At 42.0% G+C, this 21,292-nt stretch overlaps 1 protein-coding gene across 1 annotated transcript in view; it reads right to left on the bottom strand.

Moving 5' to 3' along the window:
• The window catches only part of ICOSLG (inducible T cell costimulator ligand), a 50,968-nt gene that overhangs the window by 25,642 nt on the left and 4,034 nt on the right, over positions 1-21,292 (bottom strand). Inside the window, 5 exon segments of the mRNA XM_062514973.1 lie at positions 15,172-15,207; positions 16,296-16,472; positions 18,043-18,327; positions 18,813-19,181; positions 21,153-21,193. Of these exon segments, the coding sequence (XP_062370957.1) occupies positions 15,172-15,207; positions 16,296-16,472; positions 18,043-18,327; positions 18,813-19,181; positions 21,153-21,193 (908 nt within the window).

Below are 21,292 nucleotides of genomic sequence, written 5' to 3'. Positions count from 1 at the left end.
ATAATGCAGCCTTCAGGTATTTGCAGTCCTGTCCTGGAGAACTGCCTGCCTTTTGTCCTATAGCTAAACATTTCTTTGCATGAATGTGCAACTTGAAAATGTTCAGAACAAGGATTTTGCCAATGTTTCTAAAACAGCTCTTGTATCTCAGCTTAAGAAGGCACTTGAGACTTTGCTTAGCTCTTCCTATTGAGAAAAGTAAATAATTAAGAAACTTTTATCTTAGTCTTGACTGATGTTCTTGTATTTGGTCTCCTGTACAGCTGAGCACAGAGGCTACCCCTGGCAGTTTCTAAGCATGCCTTTCCAAACTCTACAGGGCCAAAAAATGCTCCTTTATTTGCTCTGCAATCCAGCACTGCTTTTTCCCTGGCTCTCTGCTTTTGATGTGCAGGTACTGAGCAATATTTACCCCTTATGTTTTCAGCCAGCCACGGCACAAGCTTTTCTTTTTCTCTTAGAGAGCTCTTGCATCTTGTTGAGCTGTGGGTTCAGATGTGGCTCTGGCATGTTCTGCTGTGGCATTTTATAAAGAAGTTTGTTTTTCTTTCAATGGGTATTTTTTTTCCAAGGTCATTTCTTTATCAGTGTGGGGCTTCTTTTGCACATAGTTGCATAATTTCACAATTGAGCAGTTGTGGAAAAATATATTTGGCGGATTCTGTTCAACACTTATTCAAACTGCGAGTTTCTGGGTTGTCTCTCTTGCATTGAATTGAATCCTTCTGACAGCTCCTTTTGTTTACTTTACAGATGTGTGCACACACTTCTTAATGCACTATTAGTGTTGAACTTTACATTATATGAACATGCCATAAAAGGCATACCCATTGATTCGATCTTTTATTACAGAGTATTAAATAATGATTACTCTTAAGGATAAATAGTTGTAATACAACCACTGTTCTCATTCATCTCCCATCCTCCTCTACTTGGACTGAGAGCTTGCTATTTAATCATGTTGGATGAATTTAAATATTAATATATAAAACTCATACCAATAAATCACTTAAACTTTAAAATAGGCCTGTTTTTTAATTTTTTTTATATTAAGCTAGAAGTTAAATAGTTGAAAAAAGTCTAGAAAGTCATCTTTCTTTATACTAGAAAATAAACAAAGCCACCCACACTCTACTTAATTGTTTGAAAAGCAAGACTTGATAAATCAGTCAGCTTCATGGTAGTATTTCAGCAATATGCAGTTTCTCACTCAAATAGGGCCATAATGGAGTTGCTCATTCTCTCCTGTGGCAGTGATAATCCAGAGTATTTCCGGAGGCACTTCATTTTTGGACAGCTTTGAATGTCTGATGGAACTCATATTTAGATGGGTGGAAGACAGAGCAGAGGAATAAACTTCTGAGTTTTTAGAAGTTATTTTCTCTCTAGCAATGAAACACAAAAGTGGAAGGCATCCAAGACTGGAATTCCTGATGAAGTACCAAAGCCATCTATGGCTGCACTAATGTCAAGAGAAAGTCATATTGGTGTTTCTTCACCCTCATGCTCTTCTGAGAGCTATTCTTCTGGAAGATCCCAATCCTACTTTGAGAGCTCCTCTCACAACAGCATGAGTATTGTCCTGGTTAATTGCTGGAATCTTACTCAGAGGTGCCATGTCCTGATCCAGATAAAAGAAAATCACTCCATAACAAAGTAGAAGGATGTGATGGTGTTTCCTTAATGCTTTGTAGGCTAATTCCTTCTTTATGTGCTCCAAACAAGCCTAAATTTAAAATATCAGCTGAAGTAATTCCCCTGTGTGTCCAATTATTTCAACAGCTTTTTCCATTACATCCCTTTAAGGTTCCATGTTTTTAAATGCAAGTTTTTCTTGTGTTTTGTCTTCCAAGTTCTCTGGCTTAATGATTAAGTACCACCTAGCAAAAAAAATCATGAAGATGGAAAGGCTACTGTGTTCCAGATTTGTGCTTGGATACCCTCTGTGTCTTCCATTCTTTTCTCATGTTGTTGTCCTCCCATCTTGCAGGAGGGGGTAGCAGATATGGATCACTAATGCATTCTTCCAAAACCTCTCAGTGTACAAAAATGCAGGAGGCACAGACACCTGTTGTCATTTAATGGAGTGAAGGCCGTGAGTCTGGTGGGCATGGCTATACGGTTTTTACTCAATTTGATTTTCAGTGATAAATACAAAGGAGTCATACTGATCTGTGGTGACTGCTCACCAGGAAACCTTTCCTGTGTGTGGCTGAGTTTTGGTTTGGAGTTGGTTTTTGTTGGGCATGATGTTTTTTCCAGGCTTATCAATGGCTCATGTGACAGAAGTGAGGTGCTATGATTGCTCAGTGCTTCACTGTGCTACCCTGAGTGTAGTCAAAACTGAAAGAAAATCAAGACCTGGTAGCAGTGCAATTCTGGCTTATAATTGTTTATCTTGACAGAAAGAAAAGACTAAAAGAAATGTTTTTCTTCCCATCCTTCTTGTTCTTTCAACATCATCCTATTAAATTTAGCTTGAGTTGAGTGACCTGAGGGAGAGTGCTGTTATGGCTGTGTGCTTTCAAAATCCAGTCATAACTTTTCCACAGTCCCAGGGTGGCTGAGCTTGGAAGGGACCTCGGGAAGTGATCTGGTTCTGCTGCTGTGCTCAAGCCAGGCCACCTTCTTATCTTCAGGCAGAGCCTCCTGGGTGTGCCCATTTCCTCTGGTCCTGCCACTGGGCACTCCTGGAGAGAGCCTGGCTCTGTCCTCTGGGCACCCTCCCTGGAGGTATTTCCATGGCTGAAATCCCACCTGAGCCTTCTCTGCCCCAGGCAGGACAGCCCCAGCTCTCTCAGCCTTTCCTCACAGAAGACACATTTGTCTCTTCATTATCTTTGTGGCCCTTCATTCTCTCTCCTTTAGATTAACGAATTTATTGTATGGGTGAGCCCAGAACTCCAAAAGTGGCCTCATTAGTGCTGAGGAGAGGGAATGGATCATCTCCTTCAACCTGCAGGCAATATTTTGCCTAGTGCAGCTCAGGATACCTTTAGCCTTCTTTGCCACAATGCTGAGTTGTGTTGAACATGAATACTTTTTCTTTCTCTTCTTGAAGACAAGGGTGGAGTTTGCTCTCCTCTACTTCCCTGGCACTGCTCACAATTGCCATCATCCCTCAAGGATTATCAAGAGTTTTATCAAGCCTTGCACTAATATCTGCCAGCTCTCTCAGCACTCATTGGTGCATCTCATCAAAATCTTGAATGGATCAAATTCCAGGTGGATTTGGGCTTTCTTAACTCTGTTTCTGTGTGCTCAGTGTCTCTGTTCCTTCTGTGTTACCCACTGCATGCTTTCTTTTGTGCCTAAGTTTAGTTTTACCACCACCTCCTTGTTCATCCATGCAGGCCTTTTTCTTTTTTTTTTTTCTTTTTTTTTTTTTACTTCCTACACATTGTAATGATGCAAGCACAGAACAAAACTTTGTTGAGACAAGCTACCAAGCCAACACAAATCCTTAAGCTGGCTCATGTACTACAGGTCATTGCCTAATATCTTGTTGGTTTTCAGTCCCTGGGGCTCCTCACTTCAGTGTTTGAAGATGTTCACATGATCAGTACCTTTGTCAGGCTGCTTTTAGGGTGTAGAAATGTGCATTCTCTCCTCTATTTACTATATCCTGCATATTTGCTAAAAGGTTTCCTACTGAACCAAAATACAGCCTGCTTTTCCACAGAACACGACTCCCTTGCTTTGTTACCAAACATGGCTGCCCATACATCTGCTAATTCAAGCACTGTGAATCAGATGCTTTCCAAAGTCAGAGCCAGACTGTTTTCATCACCTGTAAATGAATTGATGGAAGAATGAATGGATTCTATATTTTAATTTCATGTGTTTGAAATATAAACTTGCATTCAGCTACGTACTGGTGCAGACTGGTCAAGGGACCTATGTGTTTGCATTTGGTGCTATGATAGCATGTTGTAACCTTGCAAAATTCCTTCTTCTAGCTGTATATTTCTCCTCTGCTTGTTTTTGTTATCTGAATGGCTTCTAAGCCTGCTGGCAGAGTACTCCAAAAACTGAGGTTTTTTTGGCTGTTATTCATTGTATATTGGTGATTGTACCTGGCACTACTAATAAATGCGGGTTCTTCTCTCTGCCCTGCTCCCATTTTGTTATCAGATGAACCAAATAATACAGACAGTCTTAACTGAGCTCTCCTCAGAAGGAAAATGCAAACTCCATTTGTCATTCTGAGCAGATGGAAAGGGTTTTTTTGGGTAAGGCAGTACAGACCAGCAGTAGCTGTATCTTGCCATGCTCACCTTCTTTACTTCCCATTGTTAAACCTTAATCCTTCTCCTGTTCAGGTGGAAACAAAAAAAACTGTTTACACGAGGCTGGTGAGTACCTGAATCTGTGTACTTTATTTGTAATTTTGTATTTGGCTACAAGAGTGAGGCTTTCCAGCCCATGAGAAGCTATCCTGGTTGTGGCTGGTTTCCCTTGTAACCACTTATTTAGCTAATACCTTGCGGTTAGGACTCTTATCCCAGGATGAGGGCAGATGCAGAGATATGAAGAAATAATGAGTTCTCATGCTGGCTTTTGAACCACTTGAGCAGCAGTGCAAGACCTTTCATGGTGCAGCCATAGTAGCAAAAATTGAAGCAGCAACTGCAAAGGAAGAGGCGACAGCCAGCGTTGCAGTCCAAGAGATGTGCTAAGTCCTGGCAACAGGGGACTTGGCAAGAAATGTGCATCTGTTACTGAGGCCTCATGACCTGAACATGCCAGCAGGAATGAGAACAAAAATTCAACCTGACTGTGAGAAAGGAACAAACGTGAAACTGATTTTTGCTACTACTTTTGTCAGTCTGATCCCTTAAATGCTAAAGCTTTTGGGCCAGTTAGCTGCTTGTTTCTCTCTGAAGTCAATTCCCCCCTTTTTTCAGAGTACCCTGCAGTGTGTGGCTGCCCCAGGGCTCAGGATCTCACACTCAAGAGGGAGGATTTGTACTTTTTCTATAAAGGTGTTGACGGCTGTATTTGCCATAAGGCTTCTGGATTTTCCTAGGGAAGAGCAGCAAGCACTGGGATGTGTAATTTGCTCCATGTATGGTTGCTTTCCTCCCAGCATAAGCAAGACATAAAATAGACTATTTCAGCTGGGAGGGACCTGCTTTAATCAGATAGGGGGAGGGCTCTGCTTTGTCTAGAAATGTGCGGGGAGCACACCCACTTTTTGAAAGGTATTTAACATTCCAACCAGCTTATTTGCAACTATAATAACATTTGGGGGTGCAACTGGGTTCTTCTCTGGGCCTGTGAATTGTGTGAGCCAGGCATTGAGCAGAGGTACCTGGGGGAGGTTCAGCACAGTCCCAGCAATGACATCCGCAGTCCTTTAGCCATGCAGCTGCTCAGGCTAAGGATAATTACAGGAGAGGTTCTTCCATTTAGGCATGGCAGGGATACCATAAGATCCAAGAACAAAAAAATCCTGCAGCTTGGTTTATGCTCTGACCAGTTATGCTCTGTGCTAACCTGTGTGAGTTTCGTCAAGCCTCATGCGTTCATTTCTGAACGTGATTGCAAATCCAACCCCTTTTGCTATATTTTGTGGGGTTTTTTTGTCTCTGAAGGGTTATGTGTTAATGCAGATGTTAGCAGCAAATAAAGTGCCCATTCTGCAGTCCTTTACCCCTGGCCTATCAGAAATAGGTCTAATAGTGGAGAAATTGTTTAGTTCAGCAACACCTGCTGTGCTGTGGGTGTCCAAAGGCCCTTAAGGAAACACCTTTCCTGTGGCTGTGACCCACAGGGACAGCAAGGTGAGCAGGGACTTTGTGATGGGTGAAGTGTATAGCAGCAACTCTTCAGTTTTTGGACATCACCTTAACTAAAAATCAGTATTTCTAAATTTTGTGATCGATAGAAAGCACAATCTCTCCTAGTGTGAAAGTTCAGGCAGGCTCTAATTACTGTCTGTGTCATCAAGTTGCTGATATTCTGCCAACCTGCAGGGAGTAGCACCTCAAGAGGGCAAGAAACAGTCTGTGCTGTCTTGGCAGTGAACAGGGACATAAGCTTTGACCTGTTGGGGTTTGGGGGGAGGCAGGAATAACAATATTCCCTCCCCAAAAAAGAACAGTCTGAACGCAGTGACCTTCCACTTGTGTTTACATCCAGTCTGTGACAGTCCTGCCACTCAGACAAGGACGTTGTGGGAGCCACGTGCTTTCTTGCTTGTCTCCTTGCAAAACTTGACCAGCATTTGGCACGCTGTTAAATTGCACTTTATCTCTGTTCAAATACACTTCTGCGTTCAGCTGCTTTGTGCTTGCCTCTGGAGCTGCCGACTGCTTGCATGGAGCTTCCAGCTGGGATAGGTTATATCAGAGCCATGTTATGCAAATGTTTATTTCCAGACTGGGTGCTCTATCCCATCACCTGGGAGTGCAGAGATTTAGATTACAGATTGCTTTATAAGATGTGTAGTGAGAGATAAGTAAAATTGCTGGGCTGTAGAACCAAGCCTGTGTAGGAGGGGTTTAGGGTCCATGGCCAGCTTCTTACCTGGCTTCTGCCTAGGTGCAAAAGTTCAGTGATTTCCTCCTTGCTGATTGCAGCAGCATTGCCTGGAGACTAAACCAAACAATTCCTTTCCTTTCCTGCCTTTCAACCACACCCCAAACCTTCTGAAAGATATGCAGTCAGGGTGCCTGGGATCCCTCATGGCTGTGGGGTGCTCATGGCTAAGCACCTGTGACCTGGGAACACTAAAACCAGTTTTAATGCAAAAAACTGGTATAGTATAAAATAATACTTGTCACAACGATTATTTACATCTGTTCCCAAGCCTCAAAGGTTTATTGATGCAATAAATGCAGCCACAGAATCTGGTAGATTCCTTTAGCCAAGTTTTCTGTTTCTGAGGAACCGTTATGTGACTTTGTTTAGAAATAATTTTCTACCCAGATTATGTTGTGATGCAGTAGGAATTTCGCAGAAATGAAGCTAAGACGCATTATATGGAGCTGGTCAGCAGTTGCCACATAGCCAAAAATGCTGATGAAAAGCATTGGCTCACTCTGTGCATGCTTGGTGGTTTTGTGGTTAATCATTCCAGCTGGCCAGAGTATATGTTTGTTAATGGGAGCTCCTCTTTAAGGGCTACTTTAAATAAAAATAAATTAAAACCCAGTCAATTTCCCCCACAAGCCTGCATCTCTTGAGAACTGGTGAATTGTCACTGAGCTGGAGCAGATTAAAAGAAATTCTTTTTTCTCCTCTTTCTTTCTTGTTCCTCCTCTCAGCTGGATCAAACTATCCCATACAAAACAGCACGGGCAGACAGCTGTCTGCCTCATGGTAGTCATGAAAAATGCAACTTCAAATAATAAACAGATAATCAGAAGTTAAACAGAACAGCTGCGCAAAGTTTGGGGGTTATTTATTTACGTGCTTGATTATGTATTTTTTAAATTTTTCCTGCTCAAAGGCACTTACCCCTCAGCACTGGGATATGCCCAGGACTCCTAATGGGATCTTGTTGAGAAGAGACCTGGCACCAAGGCTCACCCTTTTAGGTATTTCTGGAAATATTCCTGTCTCCAAAGCCACTTCCTCAGCTTCTCCAGTCCTTCAGTTTCTGGGCATGCTTTGTGTGTCAGCTGGTGCCCGAAGTGGAGGAGACCTTCCTGGGGAGCTGTCCCTCTGCCTCGCCCTGTGTAGAATCAGTCAATGATTCTCCTGGAAAGTGTGGTCATTATCTGGCCAGCCTTCCTGCCTTGTTCAGTAAGTCAGGAACCAGCACAGGGATGGATTTTTCTCATGGTTTTGATAAGAGAATTCAACAACATATCTTGAATCAAGATAGCAGCCTTCTGTGCTGCAGATACAGCCAGACAGAAATAGGAGCATACCCAGGCTTCAGTCATGAGGGCAGGGAAACCAAGCAAAAGGCTTTGAAAGACCAGGTTTATGATGGGACTTGTGGTACTTTGCTGAATCAGAGTTTAATCACAATGATATGAGCTGGTTAAGAAGACTTCCGATAGGTGATAAAGATATTTCATGTTTGCCTACTTTTATAAAATTAGCTACAGTTCAGGCATTTTGCCTGAACTCTTTATTCCTTGACCTATTTTTAGTTACAGCAACTGTGATTACTGCAGTGGTGATGCATTTTAGAAGTTAGGTAATACAATAATGGGAAGTCTGACTGATAGAGAGATGAATCAAGAGGTGTAGAGTTGCTTCCAGTCCAGCATGATGCTCTGGAAAAGTTGTTTTTGCAAGCAAATCTGATCTTGTTTTGAAACTGCAGTCTCAGCCCTGTAAGAGAGATGACATGTGACAACTAAGATCTGGCAGAAGAAATGAAGAAGAAAACATTTGCAGTCATTCCCTGTCCATGTTATGGCTGTTACTGTTGTTTCTTACTGACAGATTCTTAAAAGATTTCCAGTTTCAATGAGAGATCTCTTTTCTTCTTCCTCCTTGTAAATTTTTTTAGAGTTGATTTTTTTATTTTTTTTTTTTGTGCAATGTAATCCCATTCAAAATTAGCAAACAGTTTCTGTTGACTTATGATGTCTACTGGGGTGAATGTTGCACAAAAGCAGTGCAAGTGGGAAAAAGTCTCTGCAAGCTGGAGATGAGAGTGTGAGCACCAAGTCAGCTACAGGCAGCCTCATGTGACTCCGAGCATGACTGTGTGGCCAAGTTTGTCAATTATACAATCATCCCGACCAGCACTTCTTGGAATTACAGAAGAACAAATAAGTAACTTATTAGTAAATTGTTGGGACCCATTTTGGGCAAGTTCAAAGGTCAGCCTAAGCGTCCTTGATATATGAGTGCCTATCTCATATCTATCTATCTACAGCAGACTGAAATAGGAGACAGGCCCTTTTCTGTGCCAGACTGAAGTGGGAGACAGGCTCTTTCCTAGCAATATGCAAACAAAGAGTTTGTGATTAACAGCAACATCATGAGTAACTGCCAAGGACTTGCATTTGACAGCAGGGAGCATGGTTCACATACAGTAATTATGCTAAGTGCTGATAACACAGGAAATGTTGGAAGCATTTTTCCTGTGTTGGAAAGTAATTGTACAAACTGACCTGTTGTCACGTAAGTGCATCCTGAAAGATGAGTGGCATAGAAGCTACTGCTCTGTGATTCCCTGGGATGCCAGAAGGGAAGTAGAATTGGTGGAGATCACCTCAAAGAACACGTGGGGTGCCTTTTATAAACACAGAATGGGTAAGTTGGGAGGGACTGCTGTTGGTCATCCAGTCCAACCTCCTTGCTCCTGCAGAAGCCCCTGGAACATGTAACTCAGGATTGTGTCCAGACAGCTTTTGAGCATCTCCAGGGAAGATCTCCACAGTTTTCTGGGCCTCCTGTTCCAATGCTCAGCCACCCTCAATAAAAGGTTCTTCCTCATTTTCAGGTAGATCTTTCTATCTGGCAGTTTCTGCCCATTCCTCTTGTCCTGTTTCTCAGCACCAGGTCAGAGCCTGATCCATGCTCTGAACCCTTTCTGTACACAATAACAGACAAGGTTGAAGTCCCCTCTCAGTTGTCTCTTCTTGAGGCTGAACAGGACCACATCCTTCAGCATTTCCTCATCACTGAGGTGCTCCAGTCCCCCAGTCACTTTTGTACCCTTGTTCCAGACTTGCTCCAGGAGCTCCACAATAATCCTCAAGTGGGGACCAGATTACAATTGTTCCAGCCCATATCAGATCACGGAGGTGGTGAAGGCCCTGATGGCCACCACATATTAAGAGGAAAAGTCCCAAGAGCCTAACAGCCTAACAGCTGTAGGTGTGGGGTGTTTTCTCCCTGTGGAGTTTGGCTGTACTCAATTGCTCTTTAGAGCAGTTTCTCTTCCTCTGGAAAAGAGAGAGGTTAGAGAAATTACACTCGGGGATAACATGACCTTTTGTGCATGTTTGCTATAAATATGAGAATATGTCAAATATGAGAAAGATTTACTTTGCAAGTTGGGAAAGCAACAAATTTTCTTTGACATAGCACAATAGCTACTGAGAACAAACACTGGAGTCAGGGTAGCTGGAAAAAGGGAATGCTTTTTTGAGCAAAAATATTTCAGCTCTTACAGGTAAAATATTTAAATAGTGAATTTGACAGCGGGACAGATAGATTCAGATCACTAAGTGCAACACATGTTTTCTCTTGGGGCTTTCCATTTGTGGTTTACCAGCCATGCCACAAAAAAAGTCTTTTTTCTGTGAAAGTGAGTCTATTTATTAGTCTTCCTCCAAACCTGCATCAACTGTTGCTTTCCTGTGCATGTGTTCAAGTGAGCTGCTGTCTTTAGTGAAGGCAAACAGAGGGATGCTGGTGCTCATGTACAAGACTCATCTGGGGGGTGCAATGAACTGGTTTCAGTTCTGGAAGCAGGAGAGTGTGCTGTACCTTTGCTCTGCTTGGGGTTGTAAAGTTGGGTGAGAAATGGATGAATCAGCCCAGGCTTAGTGCTGCCTTCAGGCTATGGCCTGGCTTTCATGGAGTTTGTTGTACTCTTCGAGGGATTTTGTTGCGTGAGCCAAAATAAAGCAAAGGTGGGCAGCTTTGTGTTGTGTTTGTGTTGTGTCTCCCCTTACTTGAGGGCTTTGAAAAGGAGCACTGAGGGATGTGGCTAAAAATAAAACTGCTACTTTGGGTGGGGCAAGTGGCTTGGACTGACTTGTCTCTGTATGTTGACAGATTTAGCCAAAAATCCAGAAGAATGAATAAATTTTATTTAAAATATAAACATGGCATGTGAAGATAAAAACTGTTATTACAAAATTCCCAATCCTCTGAATGGTAGCAGCCAACAGTCATCTAGGCTTTACTGACATCCAGGAATAGCTAGAACCTTAAGCTAAATGAAAGCACAGATTTTGCAAGAAAAGGCTTTTGTGTGTCTTGGTGTATCCATGAAGTAGCCCAGAAGTAAGAAAACCCAACCAGTCTAAGTTTGTTTTAATACCATATTGTGGAGTGACTGCTAGGTCACTTCTTACATCTCTGAACCATGACAGTTGCAGAATATAAAAATGGAAAACTACTTGTAGGAAAGGCTTCTGTCAGGTGCAGCAGAGGCTGCACAAAACTACTTCATGTGACAGATAAGGAGGAGGCTGCAGAACTTTTTACTGAACCACTAGGAAGTGGTCACCCTGCACATCTGTACAGAGGTTGTTCATATTTTTGTGTATGCAAGCTTTCCTCAAGCAAGTTCCCATTAGGGTGCACTGAAGACTAGACTTGGACTCAGAAAATATCTGATATCTGGATTCATGGACATGAGAGGAGCAACAGCTACTCAGCTGGGAGCCTCCCTGGGGGTATTGCTTTGACAAAAGATAACTACTGCACTATTGCCAAATGGTTCTGGTTCCACATGATGTGAGTACAACAGAGTTTTCACATGGCTGGGAATTGAAAGCTGATGTTGATGTGAAAAATCAGTGTCTGAGCTCAGAGCTGACACTGGAGTGCCTCTCACACGCAGAGCAAGACCAAACAAGGTTATGACATTCACAAAAATCATACAATTTAGTCTAGCAACTGGTGCAGGAGAGGTCAAGTGTTTCCAGAGCTCAGTTAAAAATAATAATCTGCAGCCCCCCGTGACAAGATGGGGAAACTGTTCCATCTGGGCAAGAGAGCTTCTAAAAATTCCTCCTTCAAAATTTCAAGTCACCAGCAAAGTTTACTCTTTAGGTATTTTCAGCCAGTCAGTTTGGCTGATTTGGGGTTGAAACAGCAAGGCACATGCACTTGCACAAGAATAATGCAGTTCTTGGCTTTCTGGACATTCATGGACATCACATTGACAGAATTTGCACATTCTCATTTGTTTTGTTGGGTTTGTGTAAAGATGAGACACAAGCACAAGTTCACAAGTTTAAAACCCTCAGTTTAAAATCCTCCCTGGAAGCCAAAGGAAAGTGCTTAAGTAAAGCTTCAGTTGAATCAAGCAGAGCTCAACCACAGTTTTTGTTCCAGCCTGAGAAGGGTAAGTCCAGGTAACATGACATTTACATAGCATAACATTCTATTTTTAATTGGTCAGATTTTCACAGCTGGCTCCTGTTGAAAGTGGAAATCCCCTTTTTGGTGGAATATTTGGTAAAAACCAAAATGTTGCTACAAAGGCTTAAAGAAGGCAGCTTCCCTTATGATAACACATTCAGTATTTGACCCCATTAGAGCAACCCCTGTTTCTGGAGGAGTGGATCAAAGTGTTCTGCCTGGTCCTATACACAGTAACAGCTGGTGAAAATAGCCAATGGAAAGATTGTACTTTAGAGAGAGAGAAACAGGAAGAGGTCACAAATCTCACTCTTCGGAGTCCTTCAGTTTTCTTTGTTTTAGCTGCCTTCCTTCACGTGCAGTCATCCTCAGTGTAAGGTGACAGCAAGAACATCCTGTGCTCCTGAAGCGTGGCTGCTTCTGCTCCTGGCAGTCCTCAAGGATCATGATGAAAGACTGGACAGTCACCAGCTTTCAGTGGTCTGCACAGAGCAATTGAGTCCCAAGATTTCTGCTTTCCCCAGTACAGGTGCCCACATCACCGACAGTCACAGGGGACTGACTGTCCAAATTGCTGTGTTGGAATGGTGACACAACTGTTCTGTGAACACAGTCAGTGGCTGGAATGAAAATCCAGCAGATTTTCCTCTCTCTTGTGTTCTGGGAGCCTTTTCCTTTTTTTTTTTTTTTTTTCCATCTCTCTTGGCAGAAATCTGTCACTTGTATTACAGACAGTGCTGCCACTGAGGTAGTGATGCTTTTCTTGACACATCTCCAGCTGCCCAAATTGTTGGTAGACCTTCCATTTAGACAGGTACTGTAAAAACAAAATAACTTCTTTTTATAAAAAAAAAAATAGACAAAAAAACTTCCCCAGAAATAAGCATTCCCAGCATTGCTTTTCCTATGTAACCAGAGGAACAAGCTGGAAAGCTGTGGAAAAGATATATCCATGCTGCTGAGAGAGAACTGACTGGGGAGAAGTCCTGCCTGGATACCCAAGACGCTGGGAGCTTCCTGTCCTCATGGCACAGTCTGGAAGTGTCTCTCTGTGCAAATGGAAAAAGTAACCTCGCTTGTGAAGGGGTATCAGTGTCAGCCTGGGTTAATTTAGAACTGTTTCAGAGAATGAGATGCACAAAGCTTCTCTGTGGCCAAGAGAAAACAGCTTCTCCAGGTTCCTTCCAGGAAATGAAGGGGTTCCTTCAGATAATAGTTCAGAATTGCTCCAGCTCCGAATTTCTCCTCACCAGAGCATCTTGCCTCATTGACTGGGATGGGTGTCTGGGGAGACTATCCCCCAGAATGGAGTTACTCTTCTTTACAATCTGCCTTCCTCCCAGTTTCCAAACTGCTTTTTTTTGCCTTTGTAACAGCAAAGTTAGTTTCAGTAATCTCATTTTGGTTTGCAGTATATTCAGGATTCTCACTGCTATGAAACAACCTGACCTTCTTCATAAGGTGCCAGAAGCAGAAGTATATTTATAGCAGTATTGAAAACCAAAATGCTGTGGTAGAGCATCCTCCTGCACCTCCCCAGGGCCTTGCCCCCCATCTACCACACACAACAGGACTGAAAATACCAAATAATGATTTAATTAGGCCAGAATTTATCCTAGAGCTCATCTTTTGTACTAAGGTTGTATCAACTTTATTTCTAAATAATTTCTGATAGGTACTGTTTTTTTTCTTTTGTTAAGAAAACACAAAGCAGCAAACCTGGACTGATGGGGACTTGCTAGCCTGGACAAACTCTGCCTCACTGCTCAAACCCATTACCCTGAGACACTTTCTTCTGACATCTAGCTTAAATCTCCTTTGTTTAAGTCTGTTATGCCTTAAGTGCAGTGTCAGCTGTGTTAGTACAATAAATAACTTGTCCCATCCTCTCGAAAGACACTCTGAAGAGGGTTGTTATTGTGTCCTTAATCAGCCTGGCCTTGTCCAGCCTAAACAGACATAACCAATCTCTCACCAGAGATCACATTCCCTGGACCATTTTCATCTCTCTGGTATTGATCCAAGTTGTCCTTAAATTGGGATGCCCAGAACAAAGTCCTCAGAGGTGAAACAGCTTCTATCATCAGTGGGCCACCAAAGCTGCTGTCCCACCTCCTCTTCCACAAGTGGAGTGGAGAAATGACACGGAAAAGACAGCATCTGGGAAGGTGCTTTTGCTTTGTTCTTAATGAACAAAACATGCTACAGCAGCCTTCAATACAAGAAAAATATTTACTCTTATTTATGTCCCAGAGGTTTTTTCCTAATGGGCTAAGTCCAGGGGTCTAACCAAGAAGGGCCTGGTATATGTAAGTCTGGAGAAGAAAAAGTTGACCTTAAATGTACTGCTTGTGTTACATTAATGCAGTTCCCAGGAACAGAAGGAGAAAATCCACCCTCCTCAGTAGATTACGCTCTGCAGGAGAGAGAGGAATGCCTCTTGTCGTTTAGCAAACACTAATATTAGTTGGGGAGCAGTCTGGAAAATAACTGACCATTAACCCAGTTTCCATGACTGTCAAAGAATTTCCAGAAAATGTTTTTAAATTTAAGGGTTATTTTGCTTCTGCTTGATACTATGAATTGGGTACATTCATAGCATCTGCTACAGCAAACTATGCTCTATTACAATTTTAGTGAAACCACAGTGTTTTCTGCCTGCTCTGCAGAGACACACAGGCAACAGTCATTGGCTTCAGTAGAAACTACCACATGAGGTATCAAACAGGCAGATATTTCATCCTGTATTTGCAAGTCCTCTGTCCAATTTTTTTCCAAATCTGTCTTCATATTTTTCACCCAATTTCCATTTTTCCCCTACTATAAATAACAAATGAATTTGTAAACCAGCTGGCCTGCAATATTGCATTCTTGCCTATAAGAATAACAACATGGCAAAGGTCTGAAGAGCATGTTTTCTCTAGGAAAGGAAGGGTTTTTAAAAAATTGTGTGTCTATATGCTCTGGTTCACAGACATGATGCAAACGGCGTCCCTGTATCCCAGTTAAAGACCACCTAGGATGTAGTGCCTAAAAAAATGCTTCAGTCTGTATCATCCAGCAAGTCTAATCTAAAGGCTTGTGCTGAACTTGAGTACTGAAGCTATGAAGTTAAGTCACTCGAGACAAACAAAATAATATGTTTTTAATACTTACAGTTGAGTCCTCCTTGGTCTTCTCTTGTTTGGACATCTGTTGAAACAAATGCATGGGTTTCAGCATGTAGGACAGATAACCAAAATCTTCAGAAAAAATGAGATTAATATTAAGCAGCATGCACCAAGACTGAGCATCCACCAAGACCAGCATACACAAACCCTTTCTTGGTGGATGCTGCTTAATACCCCTGCTAAATGCTCTGTAAAATGCAGTCCAGTGTTCTATTTGCTTACCACCTAGGCTACCATTTCAGAAAGGAGAGATTTTGGGATTGAAGTGATAGCCCTGCTCCCTGTCTTGGGACAGAGTCCTGCCTCACTCTTGGGTTGTTTCTGAAGGAAGGTCATGACTTTGCAAGAGCTGCTGCAGATCCTGGACAAGATCACTGCCCTGCTTTCCCCTGGTCTTTTCTGAGGCACCCAGGCTTGCTACCATTGAGGAAAAGGGCACAGACTGAAAACATGGATTGTCCTTGTCCATGAGAAGTGTGCTGTGCCTGCTCTGTCCCATAGGTATTAGCTCCTGGATAGCTGCAAAGGGGCTTAGAGCAAGGGCTCAGCCACACTGGCAGACTCGGTCTGGTCCACAAGGCATAGAGTGGCCACAAAGCATTCTTTAGAGTCATGCACATGGGCAAATCCAGCTAGCTACACAAGGGTACACGTGAGAGCAAGACCAGCTACATTTCTGCCTGATCCCAGAAGGATCCTGGTCATTAATCATCCAGCCAGTGACTCTGAAGCTCTAAGGATTGAATTATGTTCTGATTTCTGCTTCAAACCATGCTAAGCTGAGTAAGCTACCAACCCCAGTCCTGTCTCATGCCATCTGTCCAGGAAGAGCCTGCAGGGATCACAGCTGACAAACCAAACAGACACAAAATCCAAGTTACTCTCACATCCAGAAATTACTTTCTGTGAGAAAACAAAAAAGAATAATGTCCTGAGGCACTACATTTCCTCCCCAGGGCACCCCAAGTTTTCAATAATGGCATGATTCCCTGCTGCCATGGGCAGGCAGCTTAGTAATGCTTTAACTCTTCCAGTTGGAGAACATTAGGTATTTTGGCAAGTGAAAAAGAATTCTTATAATTTGGTCATACAAATGAAGTGTCCCATTACCTCTATAGGACACGAGATTAGAGGACCTCCTCCTCCACAGCCAGCAGATTAAACCAGTTAGAAGACCTATCACAAAGATAATGCCAATGATGCCAGCTGCTTGAGCACCTCGTCCTTTTTTTTCTAGGTTTTCGTCACTTCCTGTGCCAGAACCAATGCTTTTCTTCTGCTGTGTGTCTAGAATGAAACAGAAAAGGATGTCATAAGGAGTAAATTTTTGCATTTCATACCAGGAAAATATTTCACCATGCTTTACATGCCTAAAAAATTCTGAAGGACTAAAGATTTGTGCTATTCACATCACTGATTTTGGTGATTCTTTCTAAGTGAGACATCTCCAGCTAATTAAGTTAAATAACAGTTTACTCTTCCCTGTCATCATAGTGCATCCATCCTTCTTTCTTCCTTTCTCTTCTTTCCCTGAAGCTTTGAGAGACTGTATGTTTGAGCTTGTATCTAGACTCAGTTGAAAAGAAATCTATACAAAATCTATGACGCAAATTTGATGATATTCAGAAAAATGGGTGAAAACCTGTTTCCCTGAAATTAATGAAGAATCTTCACTCACTGCTGCAAACTGAAGGATTCAAATCACATCTATTACTCTTTCAAGTGTGATTGTGAGACTTTAAAAATAACCCCCAAAATAGTAATATGAAGGTCTTTTCCCTCAGAAGAGAGCACATTAGAAAGTAATATGAAGTTACCTAGTTGTCCTTTAATTTGGGACATGGTGAATTATCAAATAAATACTCTACTGTGCAACTTCTGCTCACATGTTCAATTTTTGTTTCCGGAAAGAGTTTCTATAGTTTTCCTACACTCATGGGATCTGTGTTTGGAGTGTTGAGGTGAATTAGCTCTGGGTATCCAGCTACAGTTATGGAAACATTCCAACCTCCTTGCACCAGGGTGCAGAGACCTGTGAGAGGAAAGTGTGAATTGAGGCAGGACCAGGAACAGCAATGAGATCAAACAGCCACCTCCAGATCAGCTTTCCCACTCCAAACAGATTCTCTACACAGCTTTTTGGAAATAATGGTATTGAAATAATGTAATGTAATGGTACTGTAATAATGTAATTAATGTAATAAATAATGGCAGTGGTACTGTAACTATAACTTCTTAATACCTTTTTAATTTTTAAATAGCTTTCTGGTTTTGTGAAGAGTTGAGTGACTAAATACTTGCTTTTCCTATTAATCACCACATCAGCAATAAATAGTACATTATACTTGGGCTATTAGGTACATTGTTCTATTGAGCTCATATTGCCCATTTGCTGCAGACCTAGTTTAAGTCATGCACTGTATTAAATTGAGTTTTGGAGACTGAAAACTGAACTTTGGAACTAGGCAGAGTAAAAAGCAAATGTGAGTGTTGCAAGGCCATTGGGTAGGGGCTCATAAATCATGGATCTGCTGTATGGTGGCCCCTAAAAAACAACCTGACTCCTGAAACCATCATGTTCCTAAGGAACTAAAAGGCTAAACTCAGCAACTGCCCTGGATGCAAGAGCTTCTCAGTGCTGTTGTCATAACACACTTGGTGGGTTATTCACTTCAGTGTGGAAGAATTAACCATCAGGTCCATGGCTAAGCATAACTAGAGCTTGAAACAAAAGTCCAAGATCTTTTCAGCACTTTGCAGAACTACTGGATTAATGCATAGCCCTCATTAGTGCACATCTACAGACAGAGACATACTGGTTGTTTTTCCTACTACCAAGAAAATATGAGGAACTTACAGTTGGCTGACAGATTTTCCTGCAGCATCTCATTTTCTATGGAGCACTCTATTTGCATGTTAGAAGTGGCTTTCACTTTCAGTGTGCTAAAAACATTGAAAGTGCCATTTTCATGGGATATGATCTCTATTTTTGATGGAGACAGGCGACTGTTGTTCACTTTATTGATCCAGTAGACATTGGGCTTTGGGTATCCATTGCCAGACCTGCAGTTGAAGGTCACCTCCTCTCCAGTGCTGTCACTGTTTCTAATTGGTCCACTGAGTATTGGCTGACTGTAGCTCACTGGAGAGCAAGAAGAAAAATAAATATTTGTTGATATTTAGAAACATACTGGAAAGGCAAAATTTCGAGATGGATTCTGAAGCCAAACCACTGGATTTTCATACCACCCTCATGACTTGAAATAGAAATGACTGCAGATTTGGTCTGTAAGCCAGAGAGCTGAGAGAAGCACTGGGAGGGCAGAAAGCTAAAACCAAACCCAAAGGAAGAAAGGACCAACTTAAACTGCTGTCACCCAGTCACATGCAAGAGCTCTCATATCCATGAAAAACAAGAAAAAATAAACACACATTGGGTAAAAAGTTTTTATGTGCATTCTCCAAGGTTTATATTCCCTGTCTGTAACATTTAAATTAAGCAGACTTCATTTCAGCAACGGGCAAAAGTCTGTTTCAAAGTTAAAGGTGTACTTAAATAAAATATTGAAATAGCACAAATTTGAAAAGCAGAAATAAGAATTTGGGAAAAGTGACACAAGTTCTTACCTGCTAAACTGAGAACCACTTCTGCCTGGTAAATCACTTTGGAATATTCAGTTGTGCTCTGCACTATGCATCTGTATGTATTTCTATCACTCTGGCTGACATTTAGTAATAGCAGAGAAAAATCACCATTTTCCAACCTATCCCAGAATAATCGAGTCCTGTCTTTAAAGCGAATACACTGATTACTGTTCTCATCTTGGCCAGACATCAGTACATGTACAACTGAACACTTGTCTTGGTAGGAATCATCAGCTATTTGCCAATAGACCCGTAGATTTTTCAATTGCAAGTTGTTTTTATTAAAAATACAACTTAGTGTGGCGTTGTCTCCAAGTTTACTGATGATGTTCGTCTTCTCTAGTGCAAAAACTACAAGATTAACAGAGAGAGAGAGAAAAAAGGAAGGTTATGTTGAGAAAAAAGTAATTATTTTCAAGTACATTCCACCCCATATAGACGCCAGTATTAATTTTATAGTAGGTGGATAAGTGTGATCGCTTTATAGTCATTCCTACCCTCCAAATTTTCAGCGGCTAATTCTCTCCAAGTCCATTTGTCTGTACATTGTCCAAAGGGCCCCTTTCCCTGAGAGCCAACCAATCTCAATCATTCCTAGCCCCATGGATACCCACAGTTCACTTTGTGCACTGACTACAGACACATACTCAAATCCAAATGCTTTAATAATCATGGGGTTTTTTTAAATTATTATTAAGAAAAATGCCAATTAACTCCACTTAGATCACAAGAAGCGGAAGCATTGATAAGAAAGAGTGCTGCCATTATTTTGAGACCCAAAAAATTAAGAAGGGGAGTAAAAGCAGTATTTCTCAAAGCCAGCATGACAAAGCAACCACATTTTACTGATACCATCAGTGACACCCCCTCAACAAATACACTCAGCTGGCAAACCAGCATGCCCAGATACCTCCAGTGACACATTCATTAGACATTTACGTCTTTAGGGTCACTTGAGGTAAAGTCAGGATTGTATCTGGCTTTCAGAACACTTTTCTTGCCTTCCAGCCATGAGGAAGGCAGGCTCTGCTCCAGTGCAAAGGCACGAGGTGGCTGACAGCTGATGCAGAAAGCACAGGTCAGTGAGTCCCACAGGGATGGTCAGCTCTGCCCACAGCTTCCATGCTGGATCCACAGCAGGATCAGCAGGTCTGGTCTGGACCTGCAGACCAGCAGCCAAAACCTCGCTAGTGCAGCTGGTTGGTGGCACCAAAGCAGTGAGGCTCAGGCATGGGGCTGGATGGGAGAGATTACAGCTGGGGGAAGGGATTATGGGGGTGGATGATTGAGGCAAAGGAAGATGACAGGAGTGGAGGTTTGGAAATGCAGCAACAGCACGTGGTGAGGTGGGAGGGAGATGTCAACATTAAAGGGGGACTTGTCTTTGTGAGGGCGCACTGGACTCAGAAATAGCTCTTCTACACATCTGAGTTGGGCATCCTGGTCTAAATAAACCACTGAGGCAGACACAGTGCTTGCAAGGAGAAAGGCAGGATGTTTATCGGGCACTTAAACTCTGCAGGGTGGCACTGGAAGTAACAGGCTTAAACTGCAACACACTTTCTTGGCTCAGATTTGGGGAAAACTCTTGGAACAGTAGGAAAAGGAGTGCCCTGGCAAGATGGGTGCAACTCCATCACTGGCCAGAAACAGGCCAGCCAGCATCTATTGAGACTGAATCTGGTACAGTTTGTCCTGATTCTGAGGCCAGGGTGTTTCCTTGGTGACTTTGTGGAGGCCCTTCTCAGTGATTAAGCAAGAACAGAGAACTCTAAAACTATTTAAATACCACCAGGTGGTGTGATTTAATTCTACCTTTATTTTGCAAGGGGTATTTTAGAACCATAGCAAAAGTAAAATTACTAATAGTAGGGGTAAATTTACTACTAATAAGTAGTAGTAAAATGACTAATATTGGCTACTTGATACTGTGATGTATAATTCTACTCTTGAGTATATACAGGCTTATATGAAAGATAATAACAGATGTTAGATCTGCTTATCAGCAGCTCTTATTACTCCACTTCTAAGGCCTTCTGTTGACAGAGATAAGCACACAGGGAGGTCTCTGAAGCAAGCAAAGCAATCTGAGCAAGAGCATACATAAGGTCTCTTGCTGTTCTCTGCAATGAAACTGATAGAAATTGATTGTGCTTTCTTTCCCTGATGCATTTCAGAGAACCATTTCACACTAAGGAATTCTTCAGCACCTTGCAGAAAACACAGATGTTCATATTGTGCATTTTGCAACTACTTTGTGCATTAGGCCAAACATATTAAAGGCAGGGCAGCTTAATTTTTACTGAGTTTTTCTGAACTTACCAGCTTTCAGGATATGAAGAAGCAGTAACAGAAATCTGTACCTAAAACGAAAAGCACACCAATGTTACAACTGATTTTGCATCTCTGTTGTTTAAATAAGCAATAAAGCAAATTTTGATTGTCTTAATATAGTGGCAGAA

This window comes from Cinclus cinclus, chromosome 2 (genome assembly GCF_963662255.1).
Source record: "Cinclus cinclus chromosome 2, bCinCin1.1, whole genome shotgun sequence".
In the NCBI taxonomy this organism is placed as follows: domain Eukaryota; kingdom Metazoa; phylum Chordata; class Aves; order Passeriformes; family Cinclidae; genus Cinclus; species Cinclus cinclus.
This window is presented reverse-complemented; position numbering and strand designations above follow the sequence as displayed.